At 46.9% G+C, this 17,563-nt stretch overlaps 2 protein-coding genes across 4 annotated transcripts in view; both read right to left on the bottom strand.

Annotated features, from left to right (window-relative positions):
* Positions 1-2,625, bottom strand: part of SLC44A4 (solute carrier family 44 member 4) — a 76,026-nt gene extending 73,401 nt beyond the window's left edge. The window contains exon 1 of the mRNA XM_061619453.1: positions 2,386-2,625. Coding sequence (XP_061475437.1) covers positions 2,386-2,443 — 58 coding nt within the window. The 5' untranslated portion in view covers positions 2,444-2,625. The remainder of the gene's footprint in view (positions 1-2,385) is intronic.
* Positions 2,626-10,472: 7,847 nt separating this feature from the next.
* Positions 10,473-17,563, bottom strand: part of EHMT2 (euchromatic histone lysine methyltransferase 2) — a 56,470-nt gene continuing 49,379 nt past the window's right edge. For all 3 annotated transcript variants that reach the window (XM_061619450.1, XM_061619452.1, XM_061619451.1), the window contains exons 24-28: positions 16,492-16,607; positions 15,080-15,166; positions 14,794-14,872; positions 13,354-13,529; positions 10,473-12,651 (exon numbers count right to left, since the gene is read on the bottom strand). In XM_061619450.1, coding sequence (XP_061475434.1) covers positions 12,471-12,651; positions 13,354-13,529; positions 14,794-14,872; positions 15,080-15,166; positions 16,492-16,607 — 639 coding nt within the window. In that variant the 3' untranslated portion in view covers positions 10,473-12,470. The remainder of the gene's footprint in view (positions 12,652-13,353; positions 13,530-14,793; positions 14,873-15,079; positions 15,167-16,491; positions 16,608-17,563) is intronic.

Here is a 17,563-nt window from a genome sequence, read left to right as displayed (position 1 = left end):
CCCTACTGTATATAACTGCCAAGAGAGGATTACACTTGGTGCATCTGATGAAGTGGACTCTAAGTCCACAAAAGCTTATGCCATGTTGAAATTTGTGCCAGAAGACTTGAAGTAAAATGACACACCTGCCCTGTTTGCAAGGGTTGCAACAGAGTGCTGGACACATGATTCTAAGTTATGACCATAAGGTACATAAGAAAAGCCCCTGCTGGATCAGGCCAGTGGCCCATGTAGACCAGCATCTTGTTCTCACAGCGGCCAAATAGATGCTTACGAGAAACCCACAAACAGGACCCAAGTACAACATCACCCTCACCATTTGTGATTCTCAGCAATGGGCATTCAGAGGTATACTGCCTCACATAGTGGAGGGACAGCATAGCTATTGTGCCTGGTGGCCACTGATAGCCTTATCCTCCATGAATTTGCCTAATGCTTTTTTAAAGCCATCCAAGTTGGTGGCCATCACTGCCTCTTGGGGGAGCAAATTCCACTGTTTAACTATGTGCTGCGTGCAGAAGCACTTTTTGTTTGTCCTGAATCTCCGACAACATTCGGCTTCACTGGATGGCCCTGAGCTCTACAATTATGAGAGAGGGTAAAAAAAAAAAGTCTCTCTATCCAATTTCCTCGGGGCCTTCTTTTTAAGAATAGATATTTTAGAGCTATTGATTTAACTTTTTCTGCCCCTCCCTTTACAGAAGTTTAAGGATATAAGCAAGCATTGCTTCCTGCTCTCCTCTGCAGGGGAGCATGGGGCATGGAGGAAGAAATATATAGGCTAGGGAGCACTTATCTTTTTATGTAGAATCAATAGGGGACAATTAATTGTGACAGTTCTAAACACTCTCCATTGGAGTTGTTTTTGTACGTGAGACTTTGTATAGCGGCTGAGATTGAGCTACAAACCAGGAAACGTCCTCCACCACAACCTGGGCAAAAATCTCACCTCTTGTTATGAAGTCACCAAGAAACCTTGTCACGACACTCTCTCTTGGTCTCAGCTTCCCATCTGCAATATCAGCCTCCCTTACAAGGTTGTTGTAAAGATTCCATGAGGATGTACACAACATTCTTTTTAATGTTCTAAAGCACGCTATCCATCCTACTTATGATTAGTTTGCTACCTTATTCTCAAGAGTCACACAACTGATCAATCTAGCCCAGTACTGTCTATTCTGACTGAGAAAGTAGCTCTTCAGGATTTCAAGACCCTACTATTCAGTTCTTTTATCCAAAGATGCCAGGAATTGAACCAGAGCCCTCATGCGTGAAAAGCGTGCACTGTACCACTGAGCCATCGCCCTCTACCCTACCACTCCTAAAGGCTACATGATGGAGTAGAGTTGCCAGAGTATTTTGAAGTCCCCACAGAGCTATGATTCCCAGAGTGGTTTAACAGTAAATCCTCTACCCTGAACACATTATCCATTGCCTGTTTGAACACCCTCACAATTATTTCCCTCCCCTTGTGTCAGACGTTAGATTTTAAGCTCCTCAGGGCAGGGAGCTTCTTTCCATGTTACATTGCACTGTGGCACTGATGGTGCTATTTAAATAAAATATTGACCATGCAAAAACGAGATCCAATACTCCCTCGCTTGTAATTTCACTTCCCCAAATATGCATATACACATTACTGGATCTTGAAGCGATATAAACTGATCTTGATCACATCCCAACAATCCTTGTAATAAGAAAGTGGGTCTCATTTGTCAATCAAAGCAAGTAAATATATAAAACAGAATAAAAGAATGAGCTGCCTTATTTTGTCAAACCCCCACACCACTCAAAATATCATCCACTGATTTATGTTCATCAAGCCTCTGAACCTCAGAGAGCCCCCCCCGGCTTTTTCCCCATGCACACCCCCTCAAGTAGTACAATACCTCACAAAAATTCTGTCCCCCCATCCACCCCTAAATCATCAGCATTTACCATCCTTGTCAAGCATTTCCTGATCTATTCTGAACAGATTTTTCAAGCCCTCAGGATTGCAGAGAGGTGGGGGGGGGAGGAAGAGAGAGAGAGAGAAAAGAGTTTGGTAATTTGATTGTTTCCCAAGCACTCTTCAGTCTGAGTTTCAACACTGTCTCTTCCTTCAAATCTATCACATCTCCCCAGCCTCAAATGTCACCCCACCCCCTAGATCTGCCCATCTCCTACATAAACAAATACCAAAGGATCCCCATGGATCCCCACAGCCCATGGCTCCAAATTTAAAAAGGGGGGCGCTTTTGCTAACCATCTCAATATCCTCGAATTCTGGAACTTGGGGGAGCTGACCCCAGGACTTCACCACCCCCCCCAGATCATTTCTTTCACAAGCCCCCTCCCCCAAAGACCTGCAAAACTGAGTTAGCAAAGATATTGTCAAGGACTCACCATAGGGGCTGAGGGAGGAAGAAGCGGGATCTTCCCCCTTTTTCTTTCCCCCCCCCATGATAAGGAGGGAGAAGAAGGGAAAGAGGTGACTTAATCAGCCAGGCGCCACTCTGATCCCAGGACGAAAGAAGGCGAGAGAGAACGGTCTGAAAGGGCGATTCTGATCTGGAACCTGTTGCCTGGCAGTTGCCCACCTTCCTTCCCCCGCCCGCTTTGACATCACCACCTCCCTGCCCTGCCTTGTGCCTATCAAACACACCTGCTGGCTGCGCTCACCTGCCTTTCAGCCCGGTTACGCCCCCTTGCCCGCACAGCTGGGCCAAAGCCGCGCCCCCTTCCTCCAACGCGTGCGCGTTAACCCACACCACGCCGGCTACCGCTGGACGGACGGGACCCTTCGCCGTTCATGACCCTCACAGCCGCCTCTTAATTCGCAGGAGCAGCAGAACGTGCTCCGCGCTCCAAAGTTTTTCGCGCAGAGAAGTTTCCTTTCTCCCTGTCTAAAGAACGTTCAGGACTTAAATATGTAGCCTGGATCGGCGGTGTGGAGTCATGATGGATGGGTCAGATCCAGAGTCTAAAAGTCAGGTTGCCCCACTAGGGTTGCCAGGTTCAATCCCTGAGACTGATCCTGTATCTTTAGGAGAAGAGAAAGTCAGCCAAGTGCAGGTGTTCTTGCAACGTTGTAATGGGAAAAACCACAAGGTGGAATTCTCTCTTCCCTCTGCACAACTTTTAAAGATACAGAAGACCTCTTGGAGGCTGGACCTGGCACCCAAGAGGTCTTCTGTATCTTTAAAAGTTGTGCAGGGGGAGGAAGAATTCCACCTTGTGGTTTTTCCCATTACAGGGTGCCACCTGCACTTGGCTGACTTTCTCTTCTCCCAAAGATACAAGATCAGTCTCAGCGATTGAACCTGGCAACCCTATGCCCCACACACCCCAAAGTAAAGGGCTTCCTTTTCCTGGCCCCAAAATTTGGAGCAGCGTCTACTAAGACTGCAAGTTGTTGCTCTCTTGCCTTTGTGCTAAAACTATTGTTTATACTGCACTATCCGTGCACATAGTGTTCTATTTATTTATTATCAGTATTTATAGCTAACCTTTCTCTAAAGTTCCAAGGCAGCCTACAGTTACAACATATCCATACGTTAGTTGCATCCTCAGGAAACCCTTTGAAGTAATTGAGGCCAGTAATTTTGTAACTATCAACCTGTCAGTATTTGCATTCTGCTCCTCCAGGGAGCTCAGGAAGACCTTTTAGGCTCACGCAACACCCCCACGAGGCAGAATAGGCGGAGAGACAAAAGCAGCTTGCTCCAAAGCTTTCCCCCCATAGTGCATCTCTTGCCTCAGTTTTCCACAGCCAAACCCAGAAATCTCTCCACTACACTTCAGTGGCTCCCATCACAATTTACCCATGGTCAGGGATACCAGGGTCAACGTCTGAAAAGACCCTTGGTACCTTTCTTTTTATTCTTCCTATATTTTACCCTTCACAACCACCCCAAGAGCCCAAGGTGGCTTATAATCATCATAAAATAGGACTAAAACCATTTTAGATCACCGTTAAAACCATCAAAACACCATATATGTAAAAATACAGTAAAACCCTAGCAGCAGACTTTTCAGTCAATATAATTTACAACTCTTCTGAAGGGCTGCAAAAAGGATGCTACTACCAAGAAGGCCCTGCTGTGTGTGTCAACCCCACAGGCCACACTTATCAATGGCACCAGAAGCAGGGCCTCCCCTACAGTCTTGACACTTGGACTGGTTGCTACTGGGAAAGCCATTAATTCAGTTAGTTTGGTTCCATGCCAGTTGTATTTTATTCCACCAGCTCTCTCTTTACTCTGGCTTTTGACATCTGGTGAATCTATTTTGGGCCCATCCTTTTTAAATCGGATTTAAAAATTGTATTTTTATATTGTTGTGTCCTGTCCTGGGATCTTATGATGAAGGGTGAGTAAGAAATCCAATAAAATAAAATATATTTTGAAAAGTTATTTGTTTGCTCACTGGACATTTGGGCACCTCTTAAGATATCATAAACAAATTTTGTACGATAGCTCCTTAGATCAAGGAACAAGGGTTCGTCTAGGTTTGGATACAACTGGATGCCATTTTGAATCAAGATGGCAGGCCAAGCCTTTCAAACCTACACTGATTTTAACCACTAGTTAAAACTAAACTGATATTTGTGGTGTCTTCAAATTCCTGAGCAATGCCAGGTACAAGGCTACTAGTAAAATAATTTACTCCTCACAACTAACCTGTGAGGTAGGTTTGGTTGAGAGACACTGGGCAATCCCTCTCCTCATCATGGGGGACTGAGGAGGGATTCCAACATAGATCTCCCCACTGCCTAGCCCTAGTTTTACTCTAGCTGCTATACTATTTAGCAAACATTTAGCAAAAGAGGAGCAATGGATGTGGAAGCCGGAGAGGAACAGCCTTTGTTCTGGACCATATATAAGAAGGGCTAAATGTACATTCCTCCTTGTAGGAAATATTAAGGTCTTAGGTGTGCTTAGTATAGGCCAAACAAACAAAGGAAAACAACAAAAAAGAACAATTTGGACTTGGTGTGAGATAGGCAAGCAGAAAGAAGACTGGAAACTATTGTTTGGCTCTCCCTTGACTGGGCAAGAAGCACAAGTTGAAACTATAGAAGGTTTTATGAAAAGATGCTCAGGACACGTTTGTAGCCCATGATATGCTAGAAACAGAAAGTTCCAGAGCCGTTTTAAAAATGAATGAGCATATGAGCCAATGTAGGCTATGGATGAGCAAATCTGTCAGTTTTAATTTCTCTCACTTTCTCCTTTTCCCAGTCTTCAGTCATCAGCATTTTAGTACTAATTTCTCTTCATATACACATTTACTATTCTATGATTCCATGGGTGTGCTTTAAGTTGGATTCCTGCATTGAGCAGGGGACTGGATTTGGAGGCCTTATAGGCCCCTTCCAACTCTGCTATATTATGATTCTGACATTCTGTACCACACAAGAGCCTGTCACACTGAGTTAAGTAAGCCGTTTGCACATTTACTGCAGTTCCATCTGTCTGGCAGTGGCTCTCCAAGGCAGACATTCTCAGCCCTGGCACCCAAGATTCCCCCAGAAGAATCAAAGACCTGGAAGGAACCTTGGAGGTCATTGCCACCTTGGACTTTTTCTGGGAGGAAGGGTGGGACATAAATTTAAACAAGCAAATAAATGATCATTTAATCCAATCAATCTGCCATATGCAGGAATCTTACAGCCACAGCCTCCCAGATGGATGGCTGTCCACCAGCTGGGACCATTAGGAAGTTTCTTTTAAAGCATGGGGAGGACCCTCAAGCCCAGGGGCCAAATACAGTTCTTTGGGCCTCTCTATCTGGCCCTCAGCCACACCCCTCACCAGCCCTGCTTCGCACCCTGAATTTTGTTGCCTGTCTGGAAAGTATCCTTGAATGCCAATAATGCCTCTTGCTTGCCTGGAAGGAGGACAGAGAGGTGTGTGTGAAGAAGCTAGCCTACTGCTTTAATGTAAAACTTGTATTAATTGCTCCAAGTGCTTTTGCACTGACCCCACCCAGCACTAGCATGTGGCCCTTGGAAGGTTTCCCAAAAGGAATGTGGCCCTTCTCCCCCTGCCCTAATGGTTAGGTGAAAGCATTAGTTCCCCTGAAATGCCCACTCACTGCCTCTAGCCCTGCCTTTGGGAGCAACAGATAAAAAGTCCACCCCATCAGGTGTTTGAAGACAGCTATTTTATGAATGTAAGAACTTAAAACAGCTCTGCTGGATCAGGCTAGTGGCCCATCTAGCCCAGCATGCTGTTCTCACAGTGGCCAACCGATACCCCTACGGGAAGCCCACAAACAGGACCTGAGCTCAACAGTACTCTCCTCTCCTGCAGTTTCCAGCAACTGTTATTCAGAAACACACTGCCTCCAACTGTGGAGGAAGAATGTAGTCATTGTGGCTACTAGCTATTGATAGCCTTATGTCTATCCCTATCTTTTAGCCAACTCTTCTCTAGGCTGAACATATCCAGCCCTTTCAGTCACACTGGAATCTTTGATCTGCAAAGCACAAGGCTGTGCCCCTGAACCTTTTTTAAGACCAGGGTTGGGGAACCTCAGGCCGGTTGGCCTGCTTACCCACCCCTTTCCCCCCTCCTTCCTATATAGGTAAACCTACTCTCTTACCCTCCTCACACTTGACCACTCTCTTCTACATGGGTAAATGGCAAAGCCAAAGTTGGTTTCTAGTTTCCCATTTCTTGTTGCTAACCCTATGCCAGTAATAAAGTACAGGTGTAAAGAGGATGTTCAATAGAAGCCTTAATCAGCGTACAAGCCCCTCTTAACCAGTGACAGCAAGGGAGTCATTGGGAAACGACTTCAGATTCAGGTGAACTCCTCCCTTCCGCATCTGGGAGTTAAGCACCACTTGAGGCCAAACTAGCTGTGACCAATGTTAACAGAGTGAATGCAATTAAGATACACATGGCTTTGGTCATGTAAATAGAAGCCTTGAGGAAGCCTGAGCAGCCTTGGAGAAAGGCAGGAGAAGGGAGGTTAGCTCTTTCTCTCCCTGCCACAGAAATGTCTGAAGCTGCTATTCAGGGGAAGGGCTGAAGCTCAGTGGTGGGGCATCTGCTTTACATATGCAGACAGCCCCGGGTTCAACCCTTGGCATCTCCAGGTAGGGCTGGGAATTTCCCTGTATGAAATCCTGGAGCTGCTGCCAGTCAGTGTAGACAATACTGAGCTAGATGGACAAATGGTGTGACTCAATATAAAACAGCTTCCTATGTTCCTATGGGGAAGTTCCTCCACAAAGCAGTTTATAATCTCCCACAAAAACCAGCCCCACCTCCTGCTTGTATTTCAAAAGAAGTTCCTGTTGGCACCTAAAATGTAGAGGGGTAGAATGACACGGAAACAAATATTTACTTCAAGCCTACAGCAGCAAAAGATACAAGGCTCCATCCCTGTTAGAACAGCCATGTTGACTTGGGTGGTAATCCTATACTCACTTATGGAAGTAACTGGATGGGACTTACCTCTGAGTAGCCATGAACACGATGCTGCTAGAAATGGCCCAATATCACCCGACGCAGAGATGCATCAAAACGGCCTGCCAATTGTGGAGGACGATCAGGATGCAAGGTTAGAGTAGCAAATCACCCAGAGATACAACAGCCAACCTCCTCCAGCTCACAGTTCAGGGAAGGGAGGCAGATCAGCAACAAAAGAGCACACACATTGCAGGGAAAGGGCCCAGGGTCCAGACAACTCTAGGTAGGATGAGGAATTAGCCTCTGCCTACAATCACCCTGCACAGCTGCTGCCAGTGTAGACAGTCCAGAGCTGGACACACTACTAGTCTGATGCAGTATGAGGTAGTTCCTGCGTTCCATGAGCGTGCACCAGGGAGCTACGGTTATTTAATTCATTTCTTGGTGAACCCTAGCAAATCTGTGCCCTAAGTGTGGGAGTGGCTGTCTTATGTTCTCCAACCCAAGACTGCTGGTCTGGGAAAGAATCCCTGGAGAGCACTGCTAGCCAGTGTAGGCAGTACTGAACCAGAGGAACCAATTATGTGACTCAGTATAAGGCAACTTTCTGCTTTTATGAAGAGGAGGATACGGAGTCAACATCCCCAAGGCTTCTCAGAGATGAAGCCGGTTAGCACCCATGTGTTCAGTATAGCACATATCAAATAACTGTGTGGGTACGAGATCAAATGGGTTGCACACACACCTGGATCCCTGTAAATATCCCTTCTTCATTTGACAGGCAGACATTGGGCATGGAACCTAGATTTTCTGCAGCAAAGAATCTACATATTTTACATACTTTGTTAGTTTTTGAACTATTTCATATGGGACTGCAATACAGTGACTGCTGGTTATATTGTTGACATGCAATTGCATTGGCATGTTTAATGATTTAATAGTAGCTTGTTTTAGGATGACGTTTTAGAATGTTATAATGTCCATATTGTGAAATTATTTGTTGGATTGTGTTTTTTTGAAATGATTCAGGATGTGATTGTTATTGTAACGGTGCATTGATTTTCATTATTGTTCTATTGGGAACTGGTCTGAGCACATTTATATGAAGAAAGCATCATACAAATTTTTAAAATAAAAACATGTAGCCTTTGTTGTACATTGAGAGCTGGTTTCCAAAATCTAGCCTCCCAGGCTTTCAATACAATCCCTATCACCACCCTTATTTGCAAAAGCCTTCCCATACACTATTATGCACCTCAACCACTGTCTCTATAAACTGAGATGCCAACAAAGGCCTCTTTATTCTCCCCACAAAAAAACAAAATTCATAATGAACAGCAATGAAGGCTTTGGGCAAAGGCCTCCCTTTTAATTTTACATCTCAGATCTTCAATACCATTTCCCTTTGCCTTGACTGGTGCCTAGGATGAAGCTGCTGTGATGCATCAGAAGAGGGCAGGGCTCTTGTCAAAGCCCCTCTTGTTCTTCACACTGTGAGACTGGGATTTAAAAAGCCCTCTAGCTCCCTGTGAGAGTGAGACAGTGGATGGGGCCTATCATTTGCTGCCTCTTCAGCTGAAACTATAACCCCCCTGTTAAAATCGGGTTGCAGACAAGGCCCCACTGATGGCAGGAAAAAATATGCTCTTCCTCCTCAACCCTGCTGTCGTAACAACCACTAACCACTGTTGTCCACACACTGGTAACCTCCAGGCTGGATTACTGTAATGCACTCTATGTGGGGCTGCCCTTGAGGTTGGTCCAGAAGCTGCAGCTGGTGTAAAATGCGTCGGTGAGACTGCTCACTGGGGCAGTCACCCTGCTGCTGAAAGAATTGCACTGGCTGCCCATTTGCTACCGGGCCAGGTTCAAGGTTCTAGTTTTGGCGTACAAACCCCTATGCAGCTCGGGACCAGGATACCTGAAAGACCGTCTTACCCCTTATATACCCAGTCGATCACTGCGCTCTGCAGGTGAGGGCCTCCTGCAGATACCATCTTATCAGGAGGTTCGTTCTGCACAATATAGGAAACGGACCTTTAGTGTGGCGGCACCTACCCTGTGGAACTCCCTCCCTTTGAATATTAGGCAGGTGCCATCTCTGCTATCTTTTCGGCGCCTTTTGAAGCCTTTCCTCTTTCAACAAGCCTTTTAAGTAGAGACTTATCCCAGTCTGCATCTGTGTCAGAATTGTTTAATATGCTTTTTAATGTTTTTAACCTTTTTAAAGTTGTTTTTTTTAAATATGTTTTTAATGCTGTTTTAAAATATTTTAAGACCTGTTTTTATGATGTTTTAGAGTGTTTTAGTGCTTTGTTTGCCGCCCTGGGCTCCTGCTGGGAGGAAGGGCGGGATACAAATTGAATAAATAAATAAATAAATAAATAGATAACACCATAAGAGCCATGCTGGCTCAGGCCATGAAGGCAGTATTCTGTTTTCACAGTGGCCAACCAGATGCCTATGAGGGACCAGTGAGCAGAACCTCAGTGCAACACAACGGAACTCTTTCTACTTGAGATTCCTGGCAAGTGGAGGTAGAATGTAGCCTTAACCTCCATGAAATTGTCTAATCCTCTTTTAAAGCCATCCACATTGGTGGCCATCACTGCCTCTTGTGGCAGCAAGTTCCATAGTTTAATTATGCACTGTATGAAGGAGGCCTTTTTTGGGGGTCTGTCCTAAACTTTCCAACATTCAGCTTCATTGGATGGTCCATTTCTAGAATCCTCCAAGGAGCTTTGAGGGATGGCAGGTCTTGTCCCTAACTGCATGTTGAGCTTTCGAGGTTCTTGGCAGCACCACTGCAGGGTTGTGTAACTACAGAGACAAGGCCCTGTCCTCACCCGTCAAATCCACACTCACCATCATGACTGTGGCAAGTGGATTTATGGGATCTCCTGGTTACTGAACAGGGAGGTGAGGAAGCATGAGACCTGTTGCCAGGGTAGCTGAGGTAAAAACAGGCAGGGCGGGTATGCAAATAAGTATGCAAATTCAAATAGCTCTTTTAGACAAAGGCCCGGTTGGGTTGGATAGAAAATACAAACTAAAATAAGCCAAGGCAGGTTGTGTATCAAAAATCACCAGATGCCAACATTTATTGGATTTATGGCCCGAGAAAATTACAGTTTAAAAAACAAAAAAGTGAAAACCCATAAAAAAGAGAGAGAGAGAAGGCTGGCCCCTCCGAACTGAATCAAGACTTCTTGCTGTTCCTGGGGTTGAAAGGAGAGGCAGCTATGAGACCATAACTGAGCTTCCCTAGAGGGGGCTTGGACAAGCCTCGACTCCAATTCAAAGCTGAATCTTGTGTTACACACAAAAGCTAAACATTAACTTGGCCCAAAACCAAGAAAAAGGCCACATAAAAACACAGGGTTTTTTCCCAGCTGGTAAGGAGGACCAGACAGGAAGTGAGACAGGAACACACATACACATCCTTCCATCAGAAGATGGCAGCATCTGAACATAACCATCAAAACCTTCTGGCTCTAGAGATCCGGTCGGTACAAAATGATGACCTGCCAAGCCACATGGAATCTTACTTGCCATTATATATTGTGGCCTGCCAGGGGCTTGAAAGCCACCTGGTTTCAACAGCAAAAACTGCAGGTTGACTGGGTCTCTAGTGGGCTGCCATATAGGGCTGGTGGGATGCGTTAGGGCAGGCTCGTAAAACCTGTGACCCATTAAGCCTAAGGCAGCCACCAGTGGCTTGATGCACCTCTGGCTATTGCTGCCTGGGACTACAGAAACAGAGGCGTGTCAGAGACTCGGCAAGGCTGGTGAGCTGTGCTGGTGGCTCGGAAAGAGAAAGAGGAAAAAACAGAGCGCGCAATGGGCCTTGGCTCCAATTCAAAACGGAAACATTTGTAAACAAAAAAGCTAAACTATAGCCCTATGAATTGTATTACTTGTGCATGGTGCATAATCAGGAGACAAAAAGTGGGGAAGCTGTGGCCTTCCAGAAGTTGCTGGTCTACAACTCCCAACATCCCAGGCCATGCTGGCTGGGGCTGATGGGAATTGGGAGTCCAACAGCCTCTGGAGAAGGGCCACAGTTTCCTCACCTCTGACTTAGAGAGCAGAGTGATGCTGCATCCTATTAACCCCATCCCCAACGTTGGGTCTTCTTTCTTCAACGTCCATGGTTTTCTTAAAATAATAATTAAAAAAAGACAAGTTGCATTCCTGTGCAGTCCTTACTTGCAAACAGGAGCTCGTGTGCTGGGTCTGTTGGCTTGTTTGTTTCAGACAACTGTTCTTCACAACGCACAATTATTGAAGGAAGAAGGGTTGATGCTGGGGGTGCAGGGCTCCCCATGCGGTCCTGCTTCAGGTCTTTACGTGATTATGCCCTACATGCAAGTAACACAAGTGCAAGGCAATGAACCTGCCTCAACACATGGAGAAAAAAGGTACATACATTCAGGTTTCACAGCTGGCGGCAAGAAAGACAAAATTGTGGACGGATCCCACGTTGTACTGGTCTGGCCGTATGGGTGGAGAGAATCCGAGAACCTACACACACACACAAACGCGCGCACGTTGCCCTTGTCCTATGCAATGCCAAGGTTGGAGAACCTGCAGCATCCAGACATTGCAGGACTCCAACTCCCATCAGCTCAAGTTAGCATGGCCAACAATGAGGGCTGATGGGAGTTGTAATCCAGCAACGTCTGGTTTCCCATCCATGCTCTACACCAGGGAATGGGGGAAACTCGTGTCCTCCAGATGTTCTTGAACTACAACCCGCATCATCCCTGGCCACTAGCTTTGCTGCCTGGGGCTGAAGGGAGCTGAGGGTCCAGCAAAGTTGGGAGGGCTGCAGTTTTCTCATCTGTGCTCTGAACGTGGAGAGGCTTCTCCTCTTTCACCCCCCCAGAGCAGGACACACTTCCTCTGTTCTCTCTTCCCCCACCCCACCGCAAACGGGATGGCAAACTCTCCCCTCACAGAGCAAGAGCTTCTGCCGCGGTCCATCGCGCCTGCCCTGGGAGAGCCGGACAGAAGGGGGGGAAGGGTCCCAGCGACGTTCAGGATTGGCAGCTGAGCCTGGCTTAGTTAGGCCTGAGCGGCAGGAAGGCTGCTGCTGTCGGGCAAGGCGTCCTGGTGGGCCTCCAGGCGGGCAAGGCGGCTTTGTTCCAGGGCGATGGCCTCAGCAGAGTGCTTGCATTTCTCTGAGCCGCACTGGCACGTGAAGTATTTGCTCTTGATGTCCCAGAAGCGGTCGCCGTAGTCAAACCTGCACTCCAGAGCAGGGAAGGGAAAAAAGAAAGAAGGAAGAGTTAAAGGGTTAGGGGAGCCTCACCTCATGAGAGCAGAGGCTGATGCCACACTGGGGCTGTGGGCACATTTGCAAACCACAGAGCCAGCAACCGGAATGGCGTTAAAAGGGGATTAGACAAATCCTTGGAGTAGAAGGCCACCGATGGCTACTAGCCACAATGGCTATCTTTTATCTTACACCTGGTGAGGTGTAGTGATTAAAGTGCTGGACTGGGACCTGGGAGGCCAGGGTTCAACTCCTAGCTTGGCCACAAAGCTTGCCAAGTGACCTTAAGCCAGTCACTGCCTCTCAGCCTAACCTACCTCACAGGGTTGTTGTGAGGGTAAAAGAAACATGTGCACCACCTTGAGCTCCTTGGAGGAAAGGCGGGATATAAATACAAGAATGAATAAAATGTCTCCACTGTTGGAGGCAAGTGTGTATCTATATGCTCCCCAGGATTCTCCAAAATGCCACACTGACATCCCACCTCTCCCATTACAACAGAGCATCTTTCCTGTATTCTGAAACTGCCCAACACCCTACTGCTGTTACCCTTTGCTTTACCACCACCTCCATCTTACCAGCTGCATTTCCTCCCCATCACATACGCACATATGCACATATACACACACACACATGCGCACACGTACACAAGAGTCTCCCCCATCTACTGACCCTAGCTCTTCGCCAGTCTGAATGTCCCGGCTACTGAAGAAGGCAATGCGGGGGAAACGCAGGTCCTGGTGCAGCATGAACACCCGCACAGGGATGATGTTGGGGTCGCACAAGTGGTTGATGAAGCGGCTGACGTTGCCATAGTAACGTGCGTCAATGCAGTACACCTCGCCGTCCTGCAGAGTGGGTGGAGATCCAACATAGACAGAACCTGGGCAGTTTCTAGGCTGTATGCTTCCACCCCCACCCCTTCATCCTAAAGAGCTCAGGGACATTCAAGGGCAGGAAGGAAGATGATTCATAAAGTCCCAGATACCCAGCTTTCTCATACTCTTTTTTAAAAGAGTAAGTAGAACCTGAGATATGAGACAAAATGTACAGATATTATTCTTTTCATTTTTAGGGATCCTCCCCCCACCTTCAGCAATTTTACTTTGCCCACCTCCTGGAAAAAAAATTCCCAAGGATGCCCATGGAAGACTCTGGGATGTTTTGGAAAACCCAGCACTTCTGATTCCTGCATTGAGCAGGAGGTTGGACTCGATGGCCTTATAGGCCCCTTCCAACTCTTCTATTTCCTGATTCTATGACTCCTAAACGTTGATCTATTTAACCTGCTCGGACTCATTCTGGTCTGCATTCCTGATCTGCTTCCCATCACCAATTGCTCTCTCAGAGAACCCAGGAGTTCTGGGGCTCAGATCCCTTGCTCTAAACCGGGAGTGGCTAATCTGTGGTCCTCCTGGTGTCGACTCCCATCAGCCCCGGCCAGCATTGCTTAAAGTCAGGGATGATGGGAGTTGTAGTTCAGCGACATCTGGACGGCGAAGGGTCAGCTAATCCTGCTCAACACCCATGCTCAGTGCGTAATTTGTAAAAGGAGGTGGGTAAGATAAAAATATAATTAAAAACAACAACAAAGAATTGTAAGCTTTCTGCTCTGAAGTATTGATTTTTCTCACAGAAATTTAAACTGACAAATCAATTGAACTCATGTGATGTATACATGATACAAGCTTTTGAGGGCTTTGTGTCATCTCCCCCACCCAAACAGCTGCCATTCTCAACATTGTGAGAAGACACTAGGAACATAGGAAGAAGCTGCCGTATACTGAGCCGGACCGTTGGGTCCATCTAGTTCAGCACTGTCAACACTGAGTGGCAACAGCTCTCCAGAGATTTTAGGGAGGAGATCTTTCCCAGTTCTGCCAGCAGATGCTGAGTTTGAACCAGGGACCTTTGGCATGTAAAGCAGGTGCTCTTCCACTGAGCTACACCCTTCCTTAAAGAAGCAGACCCCCAAGTCTGCTGGACAGCCATCTGTTGGGAATGCTTTGATTTGGATTCCTGCATTGAGCAGGGGGTTGGACTAGATGGCCTTATAGGACCCTTCCAACTCTATTCTATGATAAGCAAACCAGGAAGTGTGACTATCCTTACCTTATTGTCTAGATCAAACAGGTAGGAGTCATCCTCTCTTACATCAGCTTCAGCATCGGAAATCAATTCCCCCACGTACCTTTGTGCAGGGAAACAGAAGGGGAAAGTGGGACTTGCTGGGAAGTTACTCATCCCTTTAAGCAGGAAAAATCCTTGACCATTATGGCACCCCCAAAACTGAGAGAGAAAGTCTCTGTCTCCATCCTTCCCACTCACCACCCTCCTCCAGATATAGCTGGAGCCGCAGGAGGGGAAAAGGCAGCTCTCCTCCAGGGCACTCACTCACTCGCATATGAAGGTTCCTTGAGGAATCGTCTGCAGTGCTCGGACTCCCCACCCCATTTTGGCAGTGCGGTATAGCTGTAAACGGACCCTGCAGCGAAGGAAGAACACAAAGACACAGGGAGAGTTTTGAAGATGGTTAAGATGCACTAGATATCAGCATATTCTCATCTATTGGGTATTAGAAGGGCAAGTGATAAAGCAACAACAGTAAGAACTTAAGAACAGCCTTGCAGGATTACCAAGGGCTCATCTAGTTCAGCACTCTGTTTCCCATAGTAGCTACTCAGATCCCTCTGGAGATACCATAGGCTGGACTAGAGCACATCAGCACTCTATTGTGTACTTGTATTCAGACGCATTATGCCTCTGAGCCTGGAAGTCATATTTCGCCATCATGACTAGCAGCCTTTGACAGTCTTATCTTATCCTCCATAAATTTGTCTAATCCCCTTTTACAGTGGTCCCTAGTTGGTGGCCATCACCATTTACTTACTTAAATACTCTACTATAAATATTTTACATTTGTATCCCACCTTTCCTCCAAGGAGCTCAAGGTGGCGTACAGGCCTCTCCCTCTTCCCATTTTATCTTCACAAGAACCCTGTGAGGTAGGCAGTGGTTCCCCAACTTGTTTTCTCCCACAGACCACTTGGAAATTGCTGAGGGTCTTGGTGGAGTACTTAATGATTTTTCAATCAGTTGTAGCAATTGTAACGTTCTGTACTAGAAGCTGTATGATTTTTAATTATATTTTTACAGAAATGTCATGGACCACCTGAATGTAGCTTGCGGACCACTAGTGGTCCTCCACCCATAGTTTGGGAACCTCTAGGTTAGGTGGAGAGACAGTGACTGACCACCAGTGAATTCCATGGCTGAGTGGGGATTTGAACCCTGGTCTCTCAGGTCCTAGCCCAACACTAACCACTACACCACCACTGTCTCTATATCTTGTGGTAGTGAATTCCATAGTTTTAACACTGCACGATGTGAAGAAGTACTTTTCCTTACATTACAGTTTCTCTCTCCCTCGGAGCAGGCAATTGTTAAAGCCATGATCCATATAAAAAACATCAGAGTGGGTGAATGTAAGAAATGGCCTTTCTGGATAAGATCAAACATACATAAGAACATGAGACAATGGCCACATCTTGTGTCAATGAGTTCCACAAGTTAAACCTACGAGCACTACAATTTGTTTCCTGATTCCCGCTCCCTTCCAGGACATCGTAGCTGTTTTTTCCCAACCCAGTACCCACTTCAAGTTCTCCAATGACCTCTGTAATGATCTGGGGCAGGCACGGATTTTCAGCAGACTATGTAGTCTGCTCTATGTATTATGCATGTATGCAGTGGGGCCAACATTAGCTTCCACGGGCTGGAAAATTGAGAGAGCAGTGAAAATGGACTCACTTGATGCCGCTCTGTACTACACGGTTCTTGCAGTTCCTCCAGCAGGTGCAGGCCTGGTTACATTCAAAGATCAGGGGTGGCTCAATCTTGTTGAATTCTTGCAGCAAGCGTCCGTCCTACAAGGGGGAAGAGCAAGAAGGGGAGAGACAGGAAGTTATGGTGGCAACGGTGTTGCCATGGCAACACTGCTGTTCCCTTTTCTCCCCAAGTTCCATAGCCAGAGCTTAAACTAAGCCTTGAGATGTGGCCCTGCCTGAGAAGTTGAGATTTCCCTGTCAGCACCTACAGACAGGACTGCACCTGGGGAAAAAAAGTGTTATCCATTATAAAATGGAACTTCTGCCCATAGGATGATGGTCTGCAAACTTGTTACCTTAAGGGAACTGTTCCCTGTTGACTTGTCTGCAGAGAAGCTCTGAACATAAGAAGAGCCTGCTGGATCAGGCCTGTGGTCCATCTAGCACCCAGCAGGATTGAACCCCCCATCGGCTGATGTCACCCAGGTAGGCACGGCTTTCTGGTATTCGGAGGCTTAGTGCCTCCCGGGTGGAACATGGCCATCATGGCTGGCAGCCACTGATAGCCTTAACCTCCATGAATGTGTCTAATCCTCTCCTCTTTTCAAGCTGTCCAAGCTGGTGGCCATCACTGCATCTATAGAAACATCTCTGCCAGTTGAGCAATAGGGAGAGAGGGAAGGGCCCGGTTTAGAACAGGAAGCCTCTGCCATCAGCTGTGTCAGGTCTGGGTTTTGTGGGGCCAAATGCTCAGCTAGCCATTCGCGTGCCTTGTCCCTCTGGCCCAATCCACATGGCTCCTCAGGTGGAAGAGGGCAAGGTGACCAGAGTTTGCTCCTCCTTCTCTGTGCTCCCACCACTGCTTGCTCGCTTGCTTAGAGAGGGCAGGTGAGCTGCCAGCAAAAGCAAGGAAGGTGAATAGCAGGATCAGGGGTCTCTGAGGGTTGGCAGTGAGTCTCCTGCCAGGATAGAGGCCTTGGCAGGTGACTGAGGATGCTGACTCCAGACACCAGGCATGATTGGCAGTGTGAGGTCTCAGCAGGACGAAGAAAAAC

Source organism: Rhineura floridana, chromosome 3 (assembly GCF_030035675.1).
Source record: "Rhineura floridana isolate rRhiFlo1 chromosome 3, rRhiFlo1.hap2, whole genome shotgun sequence".
NCBI classification, from domain to species: domain Eukaryota; kingdom Metazoa; phylum Chordata; class Lepidosauria; order Squamata; family Rhineuridae; genus Rhineura; species Rhineura floridana.
This window is presented reverse-complemented; position numbering and strand designations above follow the sequence as displayed.